Raw genomic sequence first — 18,750 nt, 5'->3', positions numbered from 1 at the left:
CTTCTGGTTTTGACGATGCCCAGGATTTAACTTATACTGGTCACTGAGTGATGACACAGAGTGGTCAGTGCCACTGAAAGAAGTTTTATTGCTCACAGTTCCCAAGGGAAGGGGGCATATCATGCCATGCAGGGCCACACAGGGAAGTACCAGGGTCAGTCAGGAGGCACAAGGAGCAAGGGGAGAATATGGCCCAGAACCTTTACTGTGGTTTCTGTGGGAAGAAATGGGTGAGGCAGAGTAGGCAAGTCTGAACAAACTTAGGATTGGATAGTTTGAATAAGGTTGGTCTCTTAGTTGTCCAGTTCTTGGCCCTGGGGTGATTTAGGGCAGGGGAAATATTGGCTTCGTATGTGGGAGTTAGATAAAGGAAGTGGTTGGGATATGGGCTTTGGATCAGTTGCTTTGTACATGGCAGGCAGGTTCATAGGCAAGTTGTTTGTTACTCTAGGAATTAGCTCACCCTGGGAGGAACAGTTCCCTCGGAGCTGCAAGGCCCCACGATGTCAAAGCATCATAAAATACACAACATAAAAAACATGGTTAACACACATTCCTTTCCTAGGAACCCTCTGCTCACAGCTCTAGTCGCCCCAGAAAATGTCCTTATTTTTTTATTTGCGGTATGCGGGCCTCTCACTGTTGTGGCCTCTCCCGTTGCGGAGCACAGGCTCCGGACGCGCAGGCTCAGCGGCCATGGCTCACGGGCCCAGCCGCTCCGCGGCATGTGGGATCTTCCCAGACTGGGGCACGAACCTGTGTCCCCTGCATCGGCAGGCGGACTCCCAACCACTGCGCCACCAGGAAAGCCCAATGTCCTTCTTTATGAAATAAGTTCTGTAGTGCCTCTCTCAACACTCTGCCACCACCCATGCCCCTGAGCCCCCAAGTCTGGTACCTGTAACATGACCCCTTCCCTGTCCCTGTGGCACTGACACAGGTACCCAATCTACAGAGTGGCTGGCCACCTATGACCAATGTGCCTGCCTCAAAGAGATGAACTGGGCCGATCAGATTTCCTCTTTTAAGGATTTAAAATAAAAGCCACAAAAGGAGATGGCCACTTGATGTTAAGGTGAACCAGGGGGCCCTGAAGTAGACTCAGGGCCTTTGCAAGCCACGTGTGCTCGTGCCCCACCCTTCCTGCCACTCTACACCTCCTCCAAAATACTACAAATAGTCCATAATAACTATCTGGAGCTAGTGCTGGAGTTTTGTTTTGTTTTGAATGTTTCTTTCAAGTACCAAGATTAACAGATAGTCACAGAGATTGACAAACTGTAGTAAACAGGTCAGAACGGATCAAGCCTGGGAGAGAGGGCGCAATGATATCTTTTTTTAAGCCCCCAAACGTGTTGCAAAGTGTTTTAAATTACATATAAACGTTTAACGGACCACATAAAGACAATCCAGTGCAAATGCATCTTGCAGTTTCAAAGGCATTTTCAGCTGCTTTTTAAAGTTCTCACACTGGGCTACAGAGCTGCAAAAAATCTTCAGGCGGATCCACCTACTGCTCCCCCTCCCCTGGGTAGCGCTGAACCAAATCCGCAGACTTTGTCGATTGCTTCTGCCTGGGCAGACCCGCCTGGATCGACTGCTCCTGTCTGGCCCGTCCCCGGGCGCGGTAAAAGCGTTTGAATCCAGCCTGGTGGCCGCAGCGACATCCTCAACCCTCACAATCCTGAACAGCCTCAGCCGCCTCCTCTTTCTTTTACATCCCTGACGCTCCCGAATCACAAGAGTGGAAACGGAGAAGCTCAAGCCGCCGCCATGTCCGAGGCTTATTTCCGGGTGGAGTCGGGTGCGCTGGGGCCTGAGGAGAACTTTCTTTCCTTGGACGACATCTTGATGTCCCACGAGAAGCTCCCGGTGCGCACAGAGATCCCTATGCCGCGCCTCGGCACTTTCTTCCTAGACCGGAGCGGAGGGACCGAGAATGACAACGCAATCCCTCAGGTAAGCGATCCGGCCCGGAAAGACTACAACTCCCGATAGGCCTTGCGGGCTTGGGGCGCCGCGTCGCCGGGCGCGCTGCCCTCTGGGACCTGTAGTTTTACGGGGAGGCAGGGCCGTGCGTTAAGGAGTCTTGTCCGCTGGTTCCCCGCCGACCTAGCCTTCAACACCCCTACGGAAACTAAATTTATACTGGGTCGTCAGGCTCCCTGCAACACGGATTTCATTTTTGAAACTATCCATATTCAGCAGTGTCTTTTCACCCCTACGTGTGTTGATGCTTAAGGATTGGCGCCTACGGAATACTTGAGGACCAGGGTTCTGATCGCTTTTGCCTTAGAACACAACAGTTTTGGGTTGTATAGATGTCTGGGAACCGCAAATTGCTAGATTCATTCCTGCATAATGAAGACGGTATCAGCAACCATTTCCTGAGGGCTTTAGTGCAGGCATGGATGCGGTGGGGGGAGTATACTTTTCCATCTATTACCCCTTTAGTCCTTCAACAACCCTATAGTTAGGTGTTGTTACATGTAAGGAAATTGAAGCCCAGAAAGTTTGGGCCAAGGTCTCATTGTAAGTGGTGAGCTGGGATTCGAACCTAGGACTGCAGGACTTCAAATTCGAGTTTGTTCCAGGAACATGGCTTGTAATGGTTATTTTTGATTTCCTATTTAACCTAAGTTTTGTTTAGAAGGGTGCTTTTGTTTGGTCTGTTTTGAGTTAATTTTTATCAAAGTAAGGCATATGCAGAGTTTAAAAAGTCAAATGGTACCAAAAGATTTATAACAAAAAGTAGCAGGCTCTGCCTTGCTTCCCTCATGCCCCTTTACATTTCCACAGGGTCTGTCTACTTTTTTCATAGTTTCTTCAAAATTCGCCTCTGTATTTCTAAATAATGATCTTAAATTTATCTTGATTTAAAAAAAATTTAGACATTATTCATTGACTTTCCATTATAGTAGTTAAGGATTTAGTTCTCTTACACACTGATACACAGATGTATTGTCCATATTTTATTCATATTTCCTTCATTTTTACTTAAAGTCCTTTTTCTGTTCCAGGATCCCATCCAGGACACCAAATTGCATTTAGTAATCATGTGTCCTTAGGTTCCTCTTGGCTTTGACAGTTTATCAGACTTTCCTTGTTTTTAATGACCATGAATTTTGTGGAGTGCTGGCCAGGTATTTTGTTGAGAATGTTCCTCATTTGGGATTTGTCTGATGGTTTTCTTATGATTAGACTGTGTTTTGAGGAGGAAGACCACAGAGGTAAAAGTGCCGTTTTTACCACATCGTATCAAGGGTACATGCCATCAGCATGACTTATCATGTTGATAGATACCTTGATCACTTGATCGAGGTGGGGTTTGTCAGGATTCTTCTCTATAAAGTTACTCTTTTTTTCCACCTTTTTTCTCTCTGGAAGGAAGTCATTATGTGCAGCCATACTTAAGGAGTGGTGAGTTATGCTCCACTTCTTTGAGGGCACAGTGTCTGCATAAATTATTTGGGATTCTTCTGCATGGGAGATTTGTGTCGGAAGGTTTTTAATGACATTTAATTTCATTCATAGACACAGGACTATCAGATTTTCTTGTTTTACTCTTGGTACCTTGTTTTTTTCCCCTAGGAATTTGACTATTTTATCTAAATTTTCAAATACAGTGTTATAATGTTGTTCAAATATCCTTTTACTATCTTTTAAACATCTGTACAATTATAGCTGTGTCCTGATTTTTATTCTTTTAAAACAAAAATAAATGTATTTATTTATTTTGGCTGTGTTGGGTTTTTGTTGCTGCACGCCACCTTTCTCTAGTTGTGGCGAGTGGAGGCTACTTTTCATTGCGGTGCGTGGGCTTCTTATTGCGGTGGCTTCTCTTGTTGAGGAGCACAGGCTCTAGGTGCACGGGCTTCAGTAGTTGTGGTGTGCAGGCTCAGTAGTTGTGGCACACGGGCTTAGTTGCTTCGCGGCATGTGGGATCTTACCGGACCAGAACTCGATCCCGTGTCCCCTGCATTGGCAGGCGGATTCTTAACCACTGTGCCACCAGGGAAGTCCCCTGATTTTTATTCTTGATATCGAGAAATGATGATGTCTTTCTTAATTAATCTTACTAGGAGTTTATCACTTGTGTTAGTCTTTTCAAAGAACTAAGTAATGGCTCTGTCAACTTTCTCATTTGTACTTTTATTTTTAGGTCGTTAAATTCTTATCTTAATTGGTTCTTTCCTTCTACTTTCTTCAGACTTGATTTTCTTTGTTCTCTTCCACCCAGTCACATTTTGAGATGGGTACCCAGGTCATTGCTTTTTCAACTTTCCTTTTTACATTTTTAGCTGTGCATTTCCTCTAGCTTTAACTAGATTTCACACGTTTTAATTTGATTTTCTGATTTCCATTGTGAATTCTTCTTTGACTCATGGATTATTTATAAGACTGGTGCTTAGGTCCAAACATTTGGGGATTTTAATATGTACACTTTTGGGTTTTGATTTCTGGCTTCGTTACACAGTGGCAGAGAACATAGTCTGAATGATTTCAGTTTTTTGAAAGTTAACGCTTGCTTTAAACCCCAGCATAAGATCAATTTAACCCTTCTATATATGCTTGAAAAGCTCTATATTGTGAAGTAATGGTCTGCAATACATAATTTATATCTGTAAATTAGGTCAAGTTTGTTATTTGTTTTGTTGAGATCGTCTATATTCTTACAGTTTTTTTGTTTGCTACTTCTGATTTATCTAAAGAGATATGTTAATGTCTCCCACAATGATTATAGGTTTGTCAGTTGCTCTTTTAAATTCTGTTAATTTAGATAGTATTTATATTCTTCTTGTGGGTTTAATGACCTTTTTATTATTGTCACATGTCCCTCTTTATCTCTAGTAATGCTTCTTTCTTTTGATTACTATTTGCATAACTTTTTTCCATCCTTCTATTTTCAACCTTTATATGTCTTTATATTTATATTTACGGTATGACTCTTTTAAGCGGCATATAGTTGGGGGTTTTTTGTTTGGTTTGACAATTTTTTAATTGGTATATTTAATGTATTTACATTTATTTAATTATTGATTTATTTGTGTTTATTTTTACCTTCCTACTATTTTCTTTGTGTTCCATCTGTTTTAGTTTCCTTTTTCTTTTTTGACTTCTTGTGTATTAATCAAATTTTTGTTATCCATTTTCCTTTTTATTATTTATTCTTCTGTTATTTTAGTGGCTACCTTAAGTATTACACAATCATTTTTGACTACCAAGAATGTTATATGAATTACTACTTTCATCACTTCACAGTCAGTGCTAGAATCTAAGAACTTTTTTTTTTTTTTTTTTTGTGGTACGTGAGCCTCTCACTGTTGTGGCCTCTCCCGTTGCGGAGCACAGGCTCCGGACGCGCAGGCCCAGTGGCCATGGCTCACGGGCCCAGCCGCTCCGCAGCATGTGGGATCCTCCCGGACCGGAACACGAACCCCGTGTCCCCTGCATCGGCAGGCGGACTCTCAACTACTGCACCACCAGGGAAGCCCTAAGAACATTTTAACTCCATTTTCTCCCTCCTTTCTTTTATGTTACTGTTGTATTATAATTTGACTCGTTTTAAATCCTATAAAACATTATTGCCATTTATTGTTATTTTTATATTTACACACTTATTTACTCTTTCCATTACTCTTTTTTTTTTTCCTTCCTACATTTCCATATTTCTTGCTGGGGTCATTTTCATTCTCCCTTCTTGATTTCTTTACTCTGGGCCTTCTAGTGATAGATTCTCCATTTCTGTCTGTACAAGGGGTCCTAAAGACCAATGTCGGGTTCGATGATTCACTAAGAGGACCCACAGGACTCATCAGATAGTCATGCTTGTGTTTAAATTTTAATACAGTAAAAAGATAAGAGCAAAATGAGCAAAGGGAAAGGGTGCATGAGATGAAGTTTGCAGGAAACTAGACACAAGTTTCCAAGAGTCCTGTCCCAGTGGAGTCATGCAGGACACACTTAATTCCAGTAATGAACTGTGACAACATGTGTGAAATATTGTCTACCAGGGAAGCTCATTAGAGACTCAGTACCCAAGTTTTTACTGGGGGCAGTTTACATAGGCACTCTCTACCTAGCACATACCAAGATTCCAGACTCCAGGAAGGAAAGCAGGGGTTCAGCATAAGCCACATTTTTTGTACAAACAATGTAGGCGCGGGCTTCCCTGGTGGCGCAGTGGTTGAGAGTCCGCCTGCCGATGCAGGGGACACGGGTTCGTGTTCCGGTCCGGAAGGATCCCACATGCCGCGGAGCGGCTGGGCCCGTGAGCCATGGCCGCTGAGCCTGCGCATCCGGAGGAGCCTGTGCTCCGCAACGGGAGAGGCCACAACAGTGAGAGGCCCGCGTACCGCAAAAAAAAAAAAGAAAAAAAAAAACAGTGTAGGCGCATTGAGGCACTCTTATCAGTCCCAGGAATGGTGGGAACTCTCCTGAAACCCAGATTCCCAGATACCAACCAAGGTCATCCTTACAAGCAGGCCTTTCTAAGGAGAGCAGTCTCAGGCTGCTGTGTTAACTTTTTAGTGCACACTTTCTGTCTGGAAATGCCTTTATTTCACCTTTGCTTTTAAAGGATATTTTCACTCGGTATAGAATTTTAGTAAGCAGTTATTTTCTGTCAGCACTTTGTAGTCGGCTTTAACTCTTATTGTTTCTTCTTTAAAGGCAATATATTCCTCACCTCCACTAATAGCTGCTTTTGTCTCTCTCTTTTTCAGCAATTTGAGTAAGATGTGCCTCGTTGAGGTCTTATTAATATTTATTCTTCTTGGTATTCATAATGTTCCTTGAATCTGTGATTTTATATTCCTCTTAATTTTGGAAAATTCGTGGCCATTATCTCCAGATGTTTCTTTTGCCTCAATCTATCCCTCCCCCCCTTCTGGGATTCAAATTACATGTATGTTAGACTTTTTTTTTTTTTTTTAAGCATATTCCATATGCCTCTTAGGCTCTTTTCTGTATTTTCTCTCCATGGTTTAGTCTGGTTATTTTCTACTGATCTTTTTTCCAATTCATGATCCTCACTTCCTCTATATTATATCTGGTAAACCTGTTAAATTTGACTTAATCTAGTGAGTTCTTAAGGTCAATTATTGCATTTTTCAGCTCTGGAATTTCCATTTGATTTTTTATTTATTTTAAAGTCAGAGCCTAATTACTGTTGCTATTTAGTGCCAAATATTGGACTTTACTTTTCTCTCTTCTTTCTTGGATCTTGACCCCTCATGTCCTGGCTGCTTGGGCAGCTTTGAACCAAATATTTTTCTCCCCAGTCCTGTGAGGTTTACCAAAAGCTCTGCTCACCCACCCCTCAAAGCCACCCCCACCTTTAACAGCACTTCTCCTCTGTGAGAGTTTGTGCCTTTGTTGCCTCCTTAACCCAGTTACGCTTGCCTTTTTTTTTTGGATGTTTCTCTTAACTTCTTGCATTCAAGATTATGAAACTTTGCTGTGGGCCCTGCCCTCCCTTCTCCTCCTCCTGTTCACCCTGGTGGTGTGTGGGTGAGGTGGGGAGGGGGGACCCCCAAATATATATCAGCCCAACAGCCCTAAGTCTCCTGTTTATTATTAGGAAACAAAACAACACCAACAAAAAATGGCATCAGGGATATGAACAACACTGTCAGATGAGTTAGTTGAAGTTTTTTCTTTGTACTGTGTCCTCAAATTTAATGGATTAATGTGTCTTGTATATATAAAAAGAAAACCTCTAAAAAAAGTCAGAGAAAGACAAATACTGTATGATTTTACTTATATGTGGAGTCTAAAAAACAAAACAGGTGAACAGACATAACAAAATGGAAACAGCCTCGCAGATACAGAGGACAAACCAGTAGATGGTTGTTAGAGGGGAGGGAGGGGCAGGAGGAGTGAAACAGGTGAGGGAGATTAAAAGGTACAAACTTAATTACAAAATAAATGAGGCACAGGGATAAAGTGTTTTTTTTAAAAAAGTGGAGTCCATATGATCTTAATGGAGAACGTGTTTCAGATTCTCATTGGGATATTAAAATGCTAGCTAAATTTCTAGCTGTTTTATATAGAGCTGATTGCTTCAATTTGTAGCTTCTGCAAATTTTTAACTGCCTGTTTTTAGGAGTATAAATGTTACTTTTTTGCAGACCTTTGAGGTAAAAACAGGCCCTTGCATATGCTCTTCTTGTCTATGTTCATTTTAATGTTTCTGCAGCTTGGACTGCAGAAACTGCTTGCATCGTGGCCACCTCATCTATTTACTAATTCTGTTAAGGCTTTAAAAAATAGAGACATTTACCTTTTCTGTCATCTTTAAAGCTGTGTAGTGGGCTGGGGAGGGGCTGTAGCCTGAGCTCAGGCTGACCCTATTTTTCTTTATATTCCCCAGCGCCTAGAGAGGTGCTTGGCACATAGTAGGTACTCAGTCATTGCATATGTGGAATAGATGTTGAATCTTCAAAGAAAGTAGAAATGTTTACTATACCTCTGAAGTATCTGCAATTGGACAGTTTTTATTTATGTTAGCTAGAAAACTTTCCCTTTGTGCCACATTTTTGTTCTCGACTTTGTTTTTGATATATAAATCCTTTTTCTCTCTCCATTCCATCATGACATAAAACTTCAGCCCACACAGTTCATTTCTTCAAGTCACAGCTACATCTTCTGTATTTGACAGTTATTCCCCTAAAGAGAACAGGCAGTATTGATATTCCCTCAGGCCATGTGCATTTCCTTTTTGTCACACACATTTCCTACTATGTTACTTGTTTTTAAAACCTACAATCCTGTGCGATACAGGGCTCAAAGCTTGAACTCCCCTTGTGGCTGGCAAAAGGACTTTTTGACAACAAGCGCCGGATCCTTTCTGTGGAACTTCCCAAGATCTACCAGGAGGGTTGGAGGACCGTGTTCAGTGCAGATGCCAACGTGGTGGACCTCCACAAAATGGGGCCACATTTCTACGGGTTTGGCTCCCAACTCCTGCATTTTGACAGTCCAGAGAACACAGACATCTCCCAGTCTCTCCTGCAGGCAAGTTATTGACGTGAAAACCTATGGCATTGCACGTGTCTCAGGAGCCAGCCGCGGCAGCCACCAGATGTTACTCTTACCCAGGGAGTGTATGATTTATACAATCAGTTCCTTGTTATTCTGGGTCAGCCTACAATTAGACTGTGTTTGCTGATTATATATACATGTAAATATGGCTTGTCTGTCGCTCTTCATATTTGCTTGCTAAGAGTTGGGACCAACAGGAAGTCCTGGAAATAAGATACTTGATTACAGGTGGCAGAGGAGACGCAGACCTCCTTCTAAGTCCTAAACCAGATTCTTGCCTTTCGTGCCATTTAAATGTTCAGGGATTAAAATGTATCTGGTTTCTCTCTCTCGCTTCTTCAGACGTTTGTTGGACGTTTCCGCCGCATCATGGACTCCTCCCAGAATGCTTACAACGAAGACACTTCGGCGCTGGTAGCCAGGCTAGATGAGATGGAGAGAAGCTTGTTTCAAACAGGGCAGAAAGGACTGAATGACTTTCAGTGTTGGGAGAAGGGGCAGGCGTCTCAGATCACAGCTTCCAACCTGGTTCAGAACTACACGAAGAGAAAATTCACTGACATGGAAGACTGAAGGCCAGAAGAACACAGAATTGCTCCCTGTAGACTTATCCCTCTGTATGTCCTTGATAGGAGCCTAGCTGACCTTGTATAGGGCCAGAATCATGTCCCATCTTGTGACTTATTCCCTGCAGCACAGTTGGGAGTGCTACCATCTGGTGGGGAAACAACATGCTGGAGGATGTCCCTGGCCCTGTAAATCTTCCAGGACCATCCCACCTGCTGGCCCACAGACCATACCTACTTAGCCCAGGAACCCACAGCCAAGGAGAAACCAAAGTCCTTCATAAATAAGGATCATGAATACATATATCGCAATAGAGTTGGAACTGGGATTCCTCGTGCCTGGGAGTTTGGACAGCCTTAGATATCCAGTTTCACTAGCTCCAAAGGACGGGTACAAATGGGCCTTCCTAACCTGTTCACAAAATGTCCTCTTGAGCTTAATTGCCTCATCTTCCTCATGGTTGCACAAGGGACAGTACCCCCAGGATGCTGGCTCTACTTGTAAATATCTCCTGCCACCTGCCTATGAGGAGTTACCCAGTTTCAAAAAACAGTTGCCAAGAATAAGGAAGGAGGGCTTCCCTGGTGGCGCAGTGGTTGAGAGTCCGCCTGCTGATGCAGGGGACACGGGTTTGTGCCCCGGTCCAGGAAGATCCCACATGCCCTGGAGCGGCTAGGCCCATGAGCCATGGCTGCTGAGCCTGTGCGTCCAGAGCCTGTGCTCCGCAACGGGAGAGGCCACAACAGTGAGAGGCCCGCGTACCAAAAAAATAATAATAATAAGGAAGGAAAATGGAAAGCCCAGTGAGTGGCAAGGCTTTTACTAAAGAGAAGACATTGCTTTCCTCTTCTGTGAGGAGGGCTTCATGAACTGGACTTCACGCCTAGGCGGGAAATGGTTAAACTGAGCTTGTTTTTGCCTCTAGATCTATAGAGCCCCCGCACAGTTATTCCATGCTCTCCCTAGGAAAGCTGTCAGAGAGTTGTTTGGAATCGCAAAGTAGTTGTTAAAGAGTGTTAACCAGCCCTTATTACATTGAAATCAGGGCTTCAGGGTTGCTGGTTATGAAGAGCCCTGTTTGAGATGCTTAGCATGGCAGATGTGAGTGGGCAAGAGACCTCGGTCATGGTTTTTTTCTCTTCAGTAAGTTTTGCAATATTATTATATAACAGATTCCTGACCAGTTACTGAGACTCTGTTTAAGCAACCACAAAACTCTTTCCCTGGAGATCAAGGAGGAAACCTCAGGCAGAGTAGGAAACAGCATCCCTGGGACCCACTGGACTTTCTGAAGGGCAGTTATCACCACACCATGGCTCCCCTCCCAACTTCCCACAACTAGTGAAAATTGCCTTTGTCACTGGAAATTACAGTGGGATTTGGGTCTCCAGATTGTACAGATGTCTTGATGCAAACTTAGAATGTCAGAAATATTTTTTAAATGCCTGTTTTAAGATGGAGCTGATGTTTTTATAATTTGATTTTGGTGCTAAATAAATGATCCACTTTGCACATGAATACATTCTGTACAAGTACTATTTCTGTAACTCGAGTACTACAGATGATCAGGCAAAGCTATCAGAGAATTTTGTCTTTGATAGTATTTGACAATAAGGCCCCAATAAATCCATGTTTTAGCAACTGCTCTTTTGTTTGCACATTACTCATAAATATGGGGGACATTCTCTATAGGGATGAGCTGTGTCCTTGAAAAGAGGGACTTCCATTGCTGTCACAGCATTTACATATAGCCAGGGGCCCAGAGATAATTCATAGTCAGTGAGAAAAGCATATTTTTTAATTTTTGGATTCACAGACAGCTTTGTTTTTAAAGTCAATCCTAAGGCTGCTGCCGTTCTTTTTTTCTTATTAAAAAAAATTTGGCTCAGAGGCACATACCAAGAATATGTGGGTACGCACGTGTAGAATTTATTCCATTTTAAAATTTGAACAAATTATATTACAGGGAGCTTCCGAAGCCCATCTCTAATTACAGATTTGCCTTCGAGGCTGTCAGTTACTAACCCTCTCCCCAGCAAGCTTCCCCCAAATCAGTCTCTTGGTCCCTTCAAAGAAGTGAATTTTTCAAAATAAGTCAACAAATTGGCTCAGCTGCCATATCACTCTTAAAAAGAAGGGGGAATGTGTGCTCTTTCCCCTTAAAGGCTCTGTTGCCAGGTAACTCTGGTCTTAATTACATACAAAATACCTCACTGTCCTCAGGCTTTTTCCCTGCGGTACAAGTTGGGCTGCCGAGAGGAAGGGCCAAGGCTTTGGTTTCCCAGGTCATTTCCTCCCGCTCTCCTGACCTCTGCGTTTTGGATGGCTCCGTGGTCAGTCCTCAGATCTCTTCTAGCCATTCTGACTCCCTCCAGTGTCAAGTTTTAAATACCACCATCTATACGTTGATGACTCCCAAATTCCATCTCCAGCCAGACCTCCCTTCAACTCCAGACTTGCAGCCAACCACCTGCTTGACGTTCCACTTCAACATCTGACCCCACATGGCTGAAACTGAGGCCCTAATCTTACTCTCACAGTCTCCTCCTATCATCTTTCTCATCTCTGTTTTTGACAACTACATCCTTCCCTACTGCTCAGGACAGAAACGTAGGAGTCCTCCTTGGCCGTCTTTCTCTTATATCTTTTGGGTCAACCTTCAAGTCACTGGCAGAACCTGCCTGCCTCTTCCCCACCTCCACTCCTGTCCGGGATGGTTGAGGTCACCTCCCAACTCCTTCCCTGCATTCATTCACCCTTCCCCGCCTTCAGACTCTTCTCACCAGAGCGGCCACAGTGGTCTTGTTCAAAAATAAGTCAGATCTTATTACTTCTCTGCTTAAAACCCTCCCTTGTCAGAAAAAGGCCACTCTGCCATACCAGCACCATTTGTTAAAAAGTCCATCTTTACCCCCGTGATTTGGTGTTGAATTTTCTTACTGCTTCCATAGCAGAAGTAATTTGTTCCTTATTTTAAGCAAAAATTTCACCTTCTGCCTAAGAGATTTCTGAACATTTTATAGAGCTTCTTGTTAATCTCTGAGCACCACTGGACCTGGGAAGTTTCTGGACTACTGTGTCTGAGGTAGTGAAATTGGAATGCAGAAATATTGAGCAGCTCACTCAAGTTCATACAGAAGTCAAGTCCTGTTCTGAGTCTTTCTGTTCCACCATCCTTCAAGAAATTCCAGGAGAGCTTTTCATCTTTATGCCATCTGGGACAATGGTGTTTAAGTGAAAATATAATATTTTACACTGATCTTGGCAAAAGAAAATAATTGCAGAGGCTGTACGTACATTTCTGAAAGTAGGTATCTTTGTGTTCAAGAGAAAAATCTATACTTGAAGTAACTTGTGGCACAAAATATAGGATAGATGCTTAAACTATAAGAATTACTCCAAGAACCTTAATTTCAACAGTCCTTACCTAATATAGGTAAAATGAAAATCTTAATATTGATTACACATAGAAACAATTTTTAAAAGACAACTAAACGCCCTGAACCTAAAGAAAAGTGCCTAAACTTTGGAATTCTCTTGCTAACTCTTGATAGTGGCATTTTGAATGAACAATAAATCTCCCATCATTAATGAATAGTGAACAAAATGTATAGTGAATCAAGGGCAAGTCTGAGAAAATACAAAGTTACCCTCTTCCGAGAGCAAATGATTAACACACATGACAGGCCCAGTGTGCTTTTGTTTGAGATCGTTTTGTTGATTTTTCCAGGCTTCTGCCTTTCTGCCTCGCTAATCAAAGGAGACACGGTACAATCAGACACAGTCAGACGCGGCTTGCTTTCCAAGCAGCCTTCCTCTAGGACAAGAGACAAGCATTCTCCTTCCCAGGGTGTGCTCTCCTGTTGCCTGCGTTGTGGTCTAAAGCAGCGGTCCCCAACCTTTTTGGCACCAGGGACCGGTTTCGTGGAAGACCATTTTTCCACGGACGGGGTGGGGGTAGGGTTGCAGGTGGTAATGCGAGCGATGGGGAGCAGCTGTAAATACAGATGAAGCTTCGCTCGCTTGCCCGCCGCTCACCTCCTGCTGTGTGGCCCAGTTCCTAACAGGACCAGTACTGGTCTGCCCAGGGGTTGGGGACCCCTGGTCTAAAGCGAGGAGGCCATGCCCAGAAGCCAGAGGCCTCCTATCTGTCAGAGATCAGAGAGAAGTCCACTCAAGGGGCATCATTTCATTAAACTTTTTGATTTGGAAATAATTTCAGATTTATAGAATAGTTGTAAACATAGTACAGAGTTCCCCTGTAGCCTTCACCCAGCTTTCCCTAATGTCTCATGTAATCATGGTACGTTTGTCAAGTATTACTAACTAAGCCACAGGCTTTAGTCAGATTTCACCAGATTTTCCACTAATGTCCTTTTACTGTTCCAGAATCCAATCCAAAGTTCTACATTGCATTTAGGGAGCAATAATTTTTTAGAGCAATTTGGGGAAGCAAAACAGCATTAGATTCTTCCCTATATTCATTTCAGAAGGTAGGCTTATTGGAAAGGCGTCGTTGCCTTGGGCTGCATAACTGGGGCCAACTAGGGGCCTAGTAGGGCTGGCACAGGAGCAAGCTGCTGGTGAGCTAGTTAAGAAGGGACAGAGTATTTATTTGCTTTTCACCTGAAATTTTCTCTTTTTCCCCAGTACTTGTATCTGATGGGAAAAGGCCTCTTTCATTTTACTTAAAACTTCTCCTTTCTCCCTCTGACGGCAGTAACTTGATATTCTCCCCTTTCACTTCTGGCACATACTAGCTAATTTTCTCTGTATCTAAATGAGTTTAAAATGAGCACGGCTTTCTACCCTAACATTATTAACAAATGTCAGCACCTGGGAACTGCTACCGTTTCAGAATCCCTAAAGGGAGCACAGAGAACCAGCTAATCCTTGCAAACATCTCCCACCTATGGCCAATTAAAAAGAAAGAAAAAAGCCCAGAGGTTTGTATCTTTATGACATTCTCTGCTCCTGTATCACCCTTGAGAGAGAAGTTTCTTGGATTCTCCCATGATTTGCGTGGCTCCCTTTTGGCAACTAAAATTCTTCCCTGAAGACAGTTTCTTTGGATGCAGGAAAGCAGATGAGGAGCTAAAAAGTATAGATTCAGGGGCAGTGAATAGATTCAGGTGTGGTGAGGAGGCATTTTGATGCTTGAAGAAAGACAGAGACCAGTGTTAAAAGCCGCCATTGGCGGGGTCACTGGAGGGAGAGATGACAAATGGTCGTTCCCAGAGAGTGGCTTTGTCTTAATGGGAACAAGAGGCCTTGGCGCTTGGCTATCTCTTCGGTTCAAGAGGAAAACATTTAAAAAAAAACTTTGAAAAAGACACTGTCACTTTCTAATTTAGCATTTTATGTTCACGCATTTCTTCATCCAAGAGACCAGATAAAAATTAAGTAAAGTGCTTCTCTTCCTGTCACTGAGAAGTCCAGGAGGTGTTTTCTCAGGTTTTGAGCCAGCTCAGAACCTTGATCAACATTTCAGAGGATTCTACTGGCTCAATCTCTAGATCGTTTTAAAGATTTTTAGGGAGAGCTCACCATATAACACGATACATCATGTTCATGTGTAGTCAGCAGTGATAATCAAGCTCTCTACTTTTTAAGGCATTTTTAAAAGAAATCAATAAAGATTGAAAAACCTCACTCCATTTCAAAAGACTGTTATATCCATAGACCATTGTGATTTAAAAAGGCTTTTCTGCTGCTGCAAGTAAAACAAAGAAACCATAGGAAAAAAAGTGTCTTGGCTTATTGTAGATGCATCTGTCGAGAGAATAGCGTTTAGCTGAGCTACATGGAGGTGGACGGATTGCCTTGCTTAATTATGGCTCAAGCATACCCACCTCCTTCGATGTCATCCACACCATGTGGCAAGTTCCCTTGGGGACCCACACTGTGAAATAAATCTCTCAGGAAAGAGCTTATGTCTTCAGGCCCCCAAGATGGCCTTTAACCCAGGGAAGCCAAAGACAGAGAAATAGTGTAGGGGTGACTTCTTAGTAATTTTCTCTGTGGGACCCCTTTGTTCAGTGATTCCACACCTGTTCCCTTCTAGAAGTGTAATGGACGGTTGGTGTCTGCCTGATGGCCCACTCATTCCCTGTCAGATTTGGGCCACAGTGTCGGAAGGTGCAAGCCAAAGAGTTTTCCCAGTTTGAGGATGGCCTGGGAGCCGGGTCAGCCACAGTTCACCCGCTCCCTCCTGTCCACAGGATCATTCTTTGTGCCTCTTCTCACAAACCTCCAGCCTCTACTCTGGGTTTTGTGCCCAGAATTTGTTTTCGAGGCCTCAAAGGCAGTGCCACGCCTGCCCCTTCCAAATTCTTCCCAAAATAAACAGATGGTAGAGGAATGGAGAGTTTCTTATCAAATCTCCCTCATTGGTAGCTGCTATCCAGTAGCTTAGAGCTGAAGGGGCCCGTAAGAATTAACTGTTTTCCAGGCTGGTAAAACAACTCTTTATCATGTTACATTTAGTACATGTAAAAGAATGTCAGTCACATAGCTTTAGATTATGAAGTGTTATAATAACAAGAATACCCAGGACCTTCCACTCACTTCAGTTCTAGAAAATAATCAATGCTTCTGGTTCCTTTTGCATGGTTTCCTGCTGCCCCCGCCCCCAGAGTTACCACAGTCCTGGGTTTTATGTTTATTAGCCCTTGTTTTATATATCTAATGAAAATTATTTTGATTTGGCTTTGAACTCTGTCAAAATAATACCCTGCCACCCACATGCTTCTTTCACTCAATTTTACGTTTTAACTTTCAACCATGTTTTTGCAGTTCATTTTTACTGCGGAATGTTACTCGATTCTGGGAACATGCCACGGTTTCTATAAGCATCCTCTTTCTGCTGGACATTTGGTTCGTTTCCAGTCCTTTTTTCTATTACAAACATTGTCACTGTGCACATTCATCCTCACATCTGAATCATTTATTTAAGAGTTGCTCTCCGGGGGGCTTCCCTGGTGGCGCAGTGGTTGAGAGTCCGCCTGCCGATGCAGGGGACACGGGCTTGTGCCCCGGTCCGGGAAGATCCCACATGCCGCGGAGCGGCTGGGCCCGTGAGCCATGGCCGCTGAGCCTGCGCGTCCGGAGCCTGTGCTCCGCAACGGGAGAGGCCACAGCAGTGAGAGGCCCGCGTACCGCCAAAAAAAAAAAAAAAAAAAAAAAAAGAGTTGCTCTCCGGTAAGTTTCACCTAAAAGTTAACTTGCTGGCTTATAGGGTCTGTGAGTGCTCAACTGCACAAGATGCTGCCAAAATGTACCAATTTACTCTCCCATCTGCTCGGTATGAGTCCTCATTATTAGATTTCTTAATTTTTGCCCAGTTAATGGGTATAAAATAATACCTCATAGTGAGGCAGATTTGCATTTTCCTGAGCACTAATGAGGCTGAATATTTTATTATATGTTCATTGGCCATTCATGCTTCCTCTTCTGTGAAATTCCTTTTTGTGTCTTGCTCATTTTTCTCCGAGGACATTTGTCTTTTTCTTACTGACCTATAGGGGTATTCTGGATACTAATCCTTTATCAGTTATCTGTGTTGTAAAAAATCTCCCAGTTTGTGGCTTGTCTTTTAATTTTCTTTGTAGTATCTTTTGATGAATAGAAAAGTTCTTAACCTACCTTTCTTTTTCTTTAAATATTTATTTATTTATTTATTTGGCTGCACCGGGTCTTAGTTGTGGCACGTGGGATCTAGTTCCCTGACCAGGGATTGAACCCTGGACCCCTTCATTGGGAGTGCGGAGCCTTAGCCACTGGACCACCAGGGAAGTCCCTACCTTTTTTTCAGTAAAAGAGAAGATAGGCACAAATAGGTAAGAGGAATTTTTCAGTATAAAAGTATTACTATAGAAGAATGAAGTTGGACCCTTACCTAACACCATATACAAAAATTAACTCAAAATGGGTTAAAAACCTAAACGTAAGAGTTTCAGTTTTGTAAGATGAGAAAGTTCTAGAGATCTGTTGCACAACAATGTGACTGTATATAACATTGTTGAACTGTACATTAAAAGTGGTTAAGATGGTAAGTTTTAGGTTATTTTTTTATCACAATTAAAAATTTTTAAGTGTTGTAGCTAATGATATCTATTATTTATTGAGTGCTTACTCTGTGCCAGGCACTGCGATACCCACTTTATACACATTATCTTGTTATTTCATTTATTCTTTTTATTTTCTTTTGGTTTATTCTTTACAACCCTGAGAGAGAAATTACTGTTTCCCCTCATTTTCCAGAGACAGAGACAGGCTCCGTGAGGTTAAGCAACTGCCCAAGGTCACACAGCAACAAGCGCCGAGCCCAGGGTTAGAACCCTGATCCAGCTGATCCTGAAGGGAGATCTTAGCTGCTCCACTGTACTGTCCAGTAAGCAGCAGAGCCCGGCCAGGAGCCCTGGGCATCCTCTTCCCACCACACCACTAGGTGTCTTTCTCTTCAGCTTTGGTCCTTCCAACACAGCTTCTCCAGGCATCACCACGCCATCACTCCTAAACATCTCCTTTGGGAAAATTGGCCCAAGTTATGCCTATATCACATAACTGTTATCTGCAATATAAATAGGACTCCTCTTTCTGTTTCAAAACACTGCTCATGTCATTGACAATTCATGCTCATTCCTGAGATACAAGTTGCTATTTTTGAAAAGTTATTTTGCATGGCATCTTGCCCCAGGGGCCCTTGGCCTGCTTAATCTGGTATCTCAATTGGCAGAACACAGTGCAGCCCTCTGGATTTGATTATGTGTCTAAGCTGCAACTTTGGCTGTTCCCAAACCTCCCCTGCCTCCCTCCATCCCCACCCCACCCCCTCGCTCAAAACAAAGTGCCGAGTGGCTGATGGTTGACCTAATGGCAGAGAGGTCTGCAGAAAGAAGAGCCCACAGGGCAAGCCTGGCAGGTTTTCCGGCCTCTTCCAAAGTGGATTTCACTGAGAGCAGAAACTTATCCCATTCCTTCACTTCTCCAGTGATGCTCTAGTCTGTGCCAGGGCTGGGCACCGGGTCTACAGTGGGGAGTGGAATGGTCACTCCTCCCTGCCCTTGTGGAGTTTACATTCTCAAGGGGGGTTAGATCTGATTAACACAAGATCTGTGATATGAATTAAAGGGCGTG

The 18,750-nt window shown here is 43.1% G+C and overlaps 1 protein-coding gene across 2 annotated transcripts; it reads left to right on the top strand.

The window, feature by feature from the left end:
* Window positions 1-1,773: 1,773 nt before the first annotated feature.
* GINS3 (GINS complex subunit 3) lies at window positions 1,774-9,618 on the top strand (the record flags this gene model as incomplete). 2 transcript variants are annotated; one of them, XM_079723659.1, is made up of 3 exons in its annotated part: window positions 1,774-1,959; window positions 8,785-9,018; window positions 9,388-9,618. In XM_079723659.1, 3 exons carry the CDS (start codon window positions 1,774-1,776, stop codon window positions 9,616-9,618), a joined length of 651 nt encoding a protein of 216 aa, XP_079579785.1. The 2 variants fall into 2 exon arrangements, with proteins under 2 accessions (XP_079579785.1, XP_079579786.1); XM_079723660.1 differs by lacking the exon at window positions 8,785-9,018.
* Window positions 9,619-18,750: the final 9,132 nt, after the last annotated feature.

This window comes from Hyperoodon ampullatus (genome assembly GCF_949752795.1).
Source record: "Hyperoodon ampullatus genome assembly, chromosome: 18".
Taxonomy (NCBI): domain Eukaryota; kingdom Metazoa; phylum Chordata; class Mammalia; order Artiodactyla; family Ziphiidae; genus Hyperoodon; species Hyperoodon ampullatus.
Note: the sequence above shows the minus strand (reverse complement) of the source record. Positions and strands in the feature narration are given on the sequence as shown.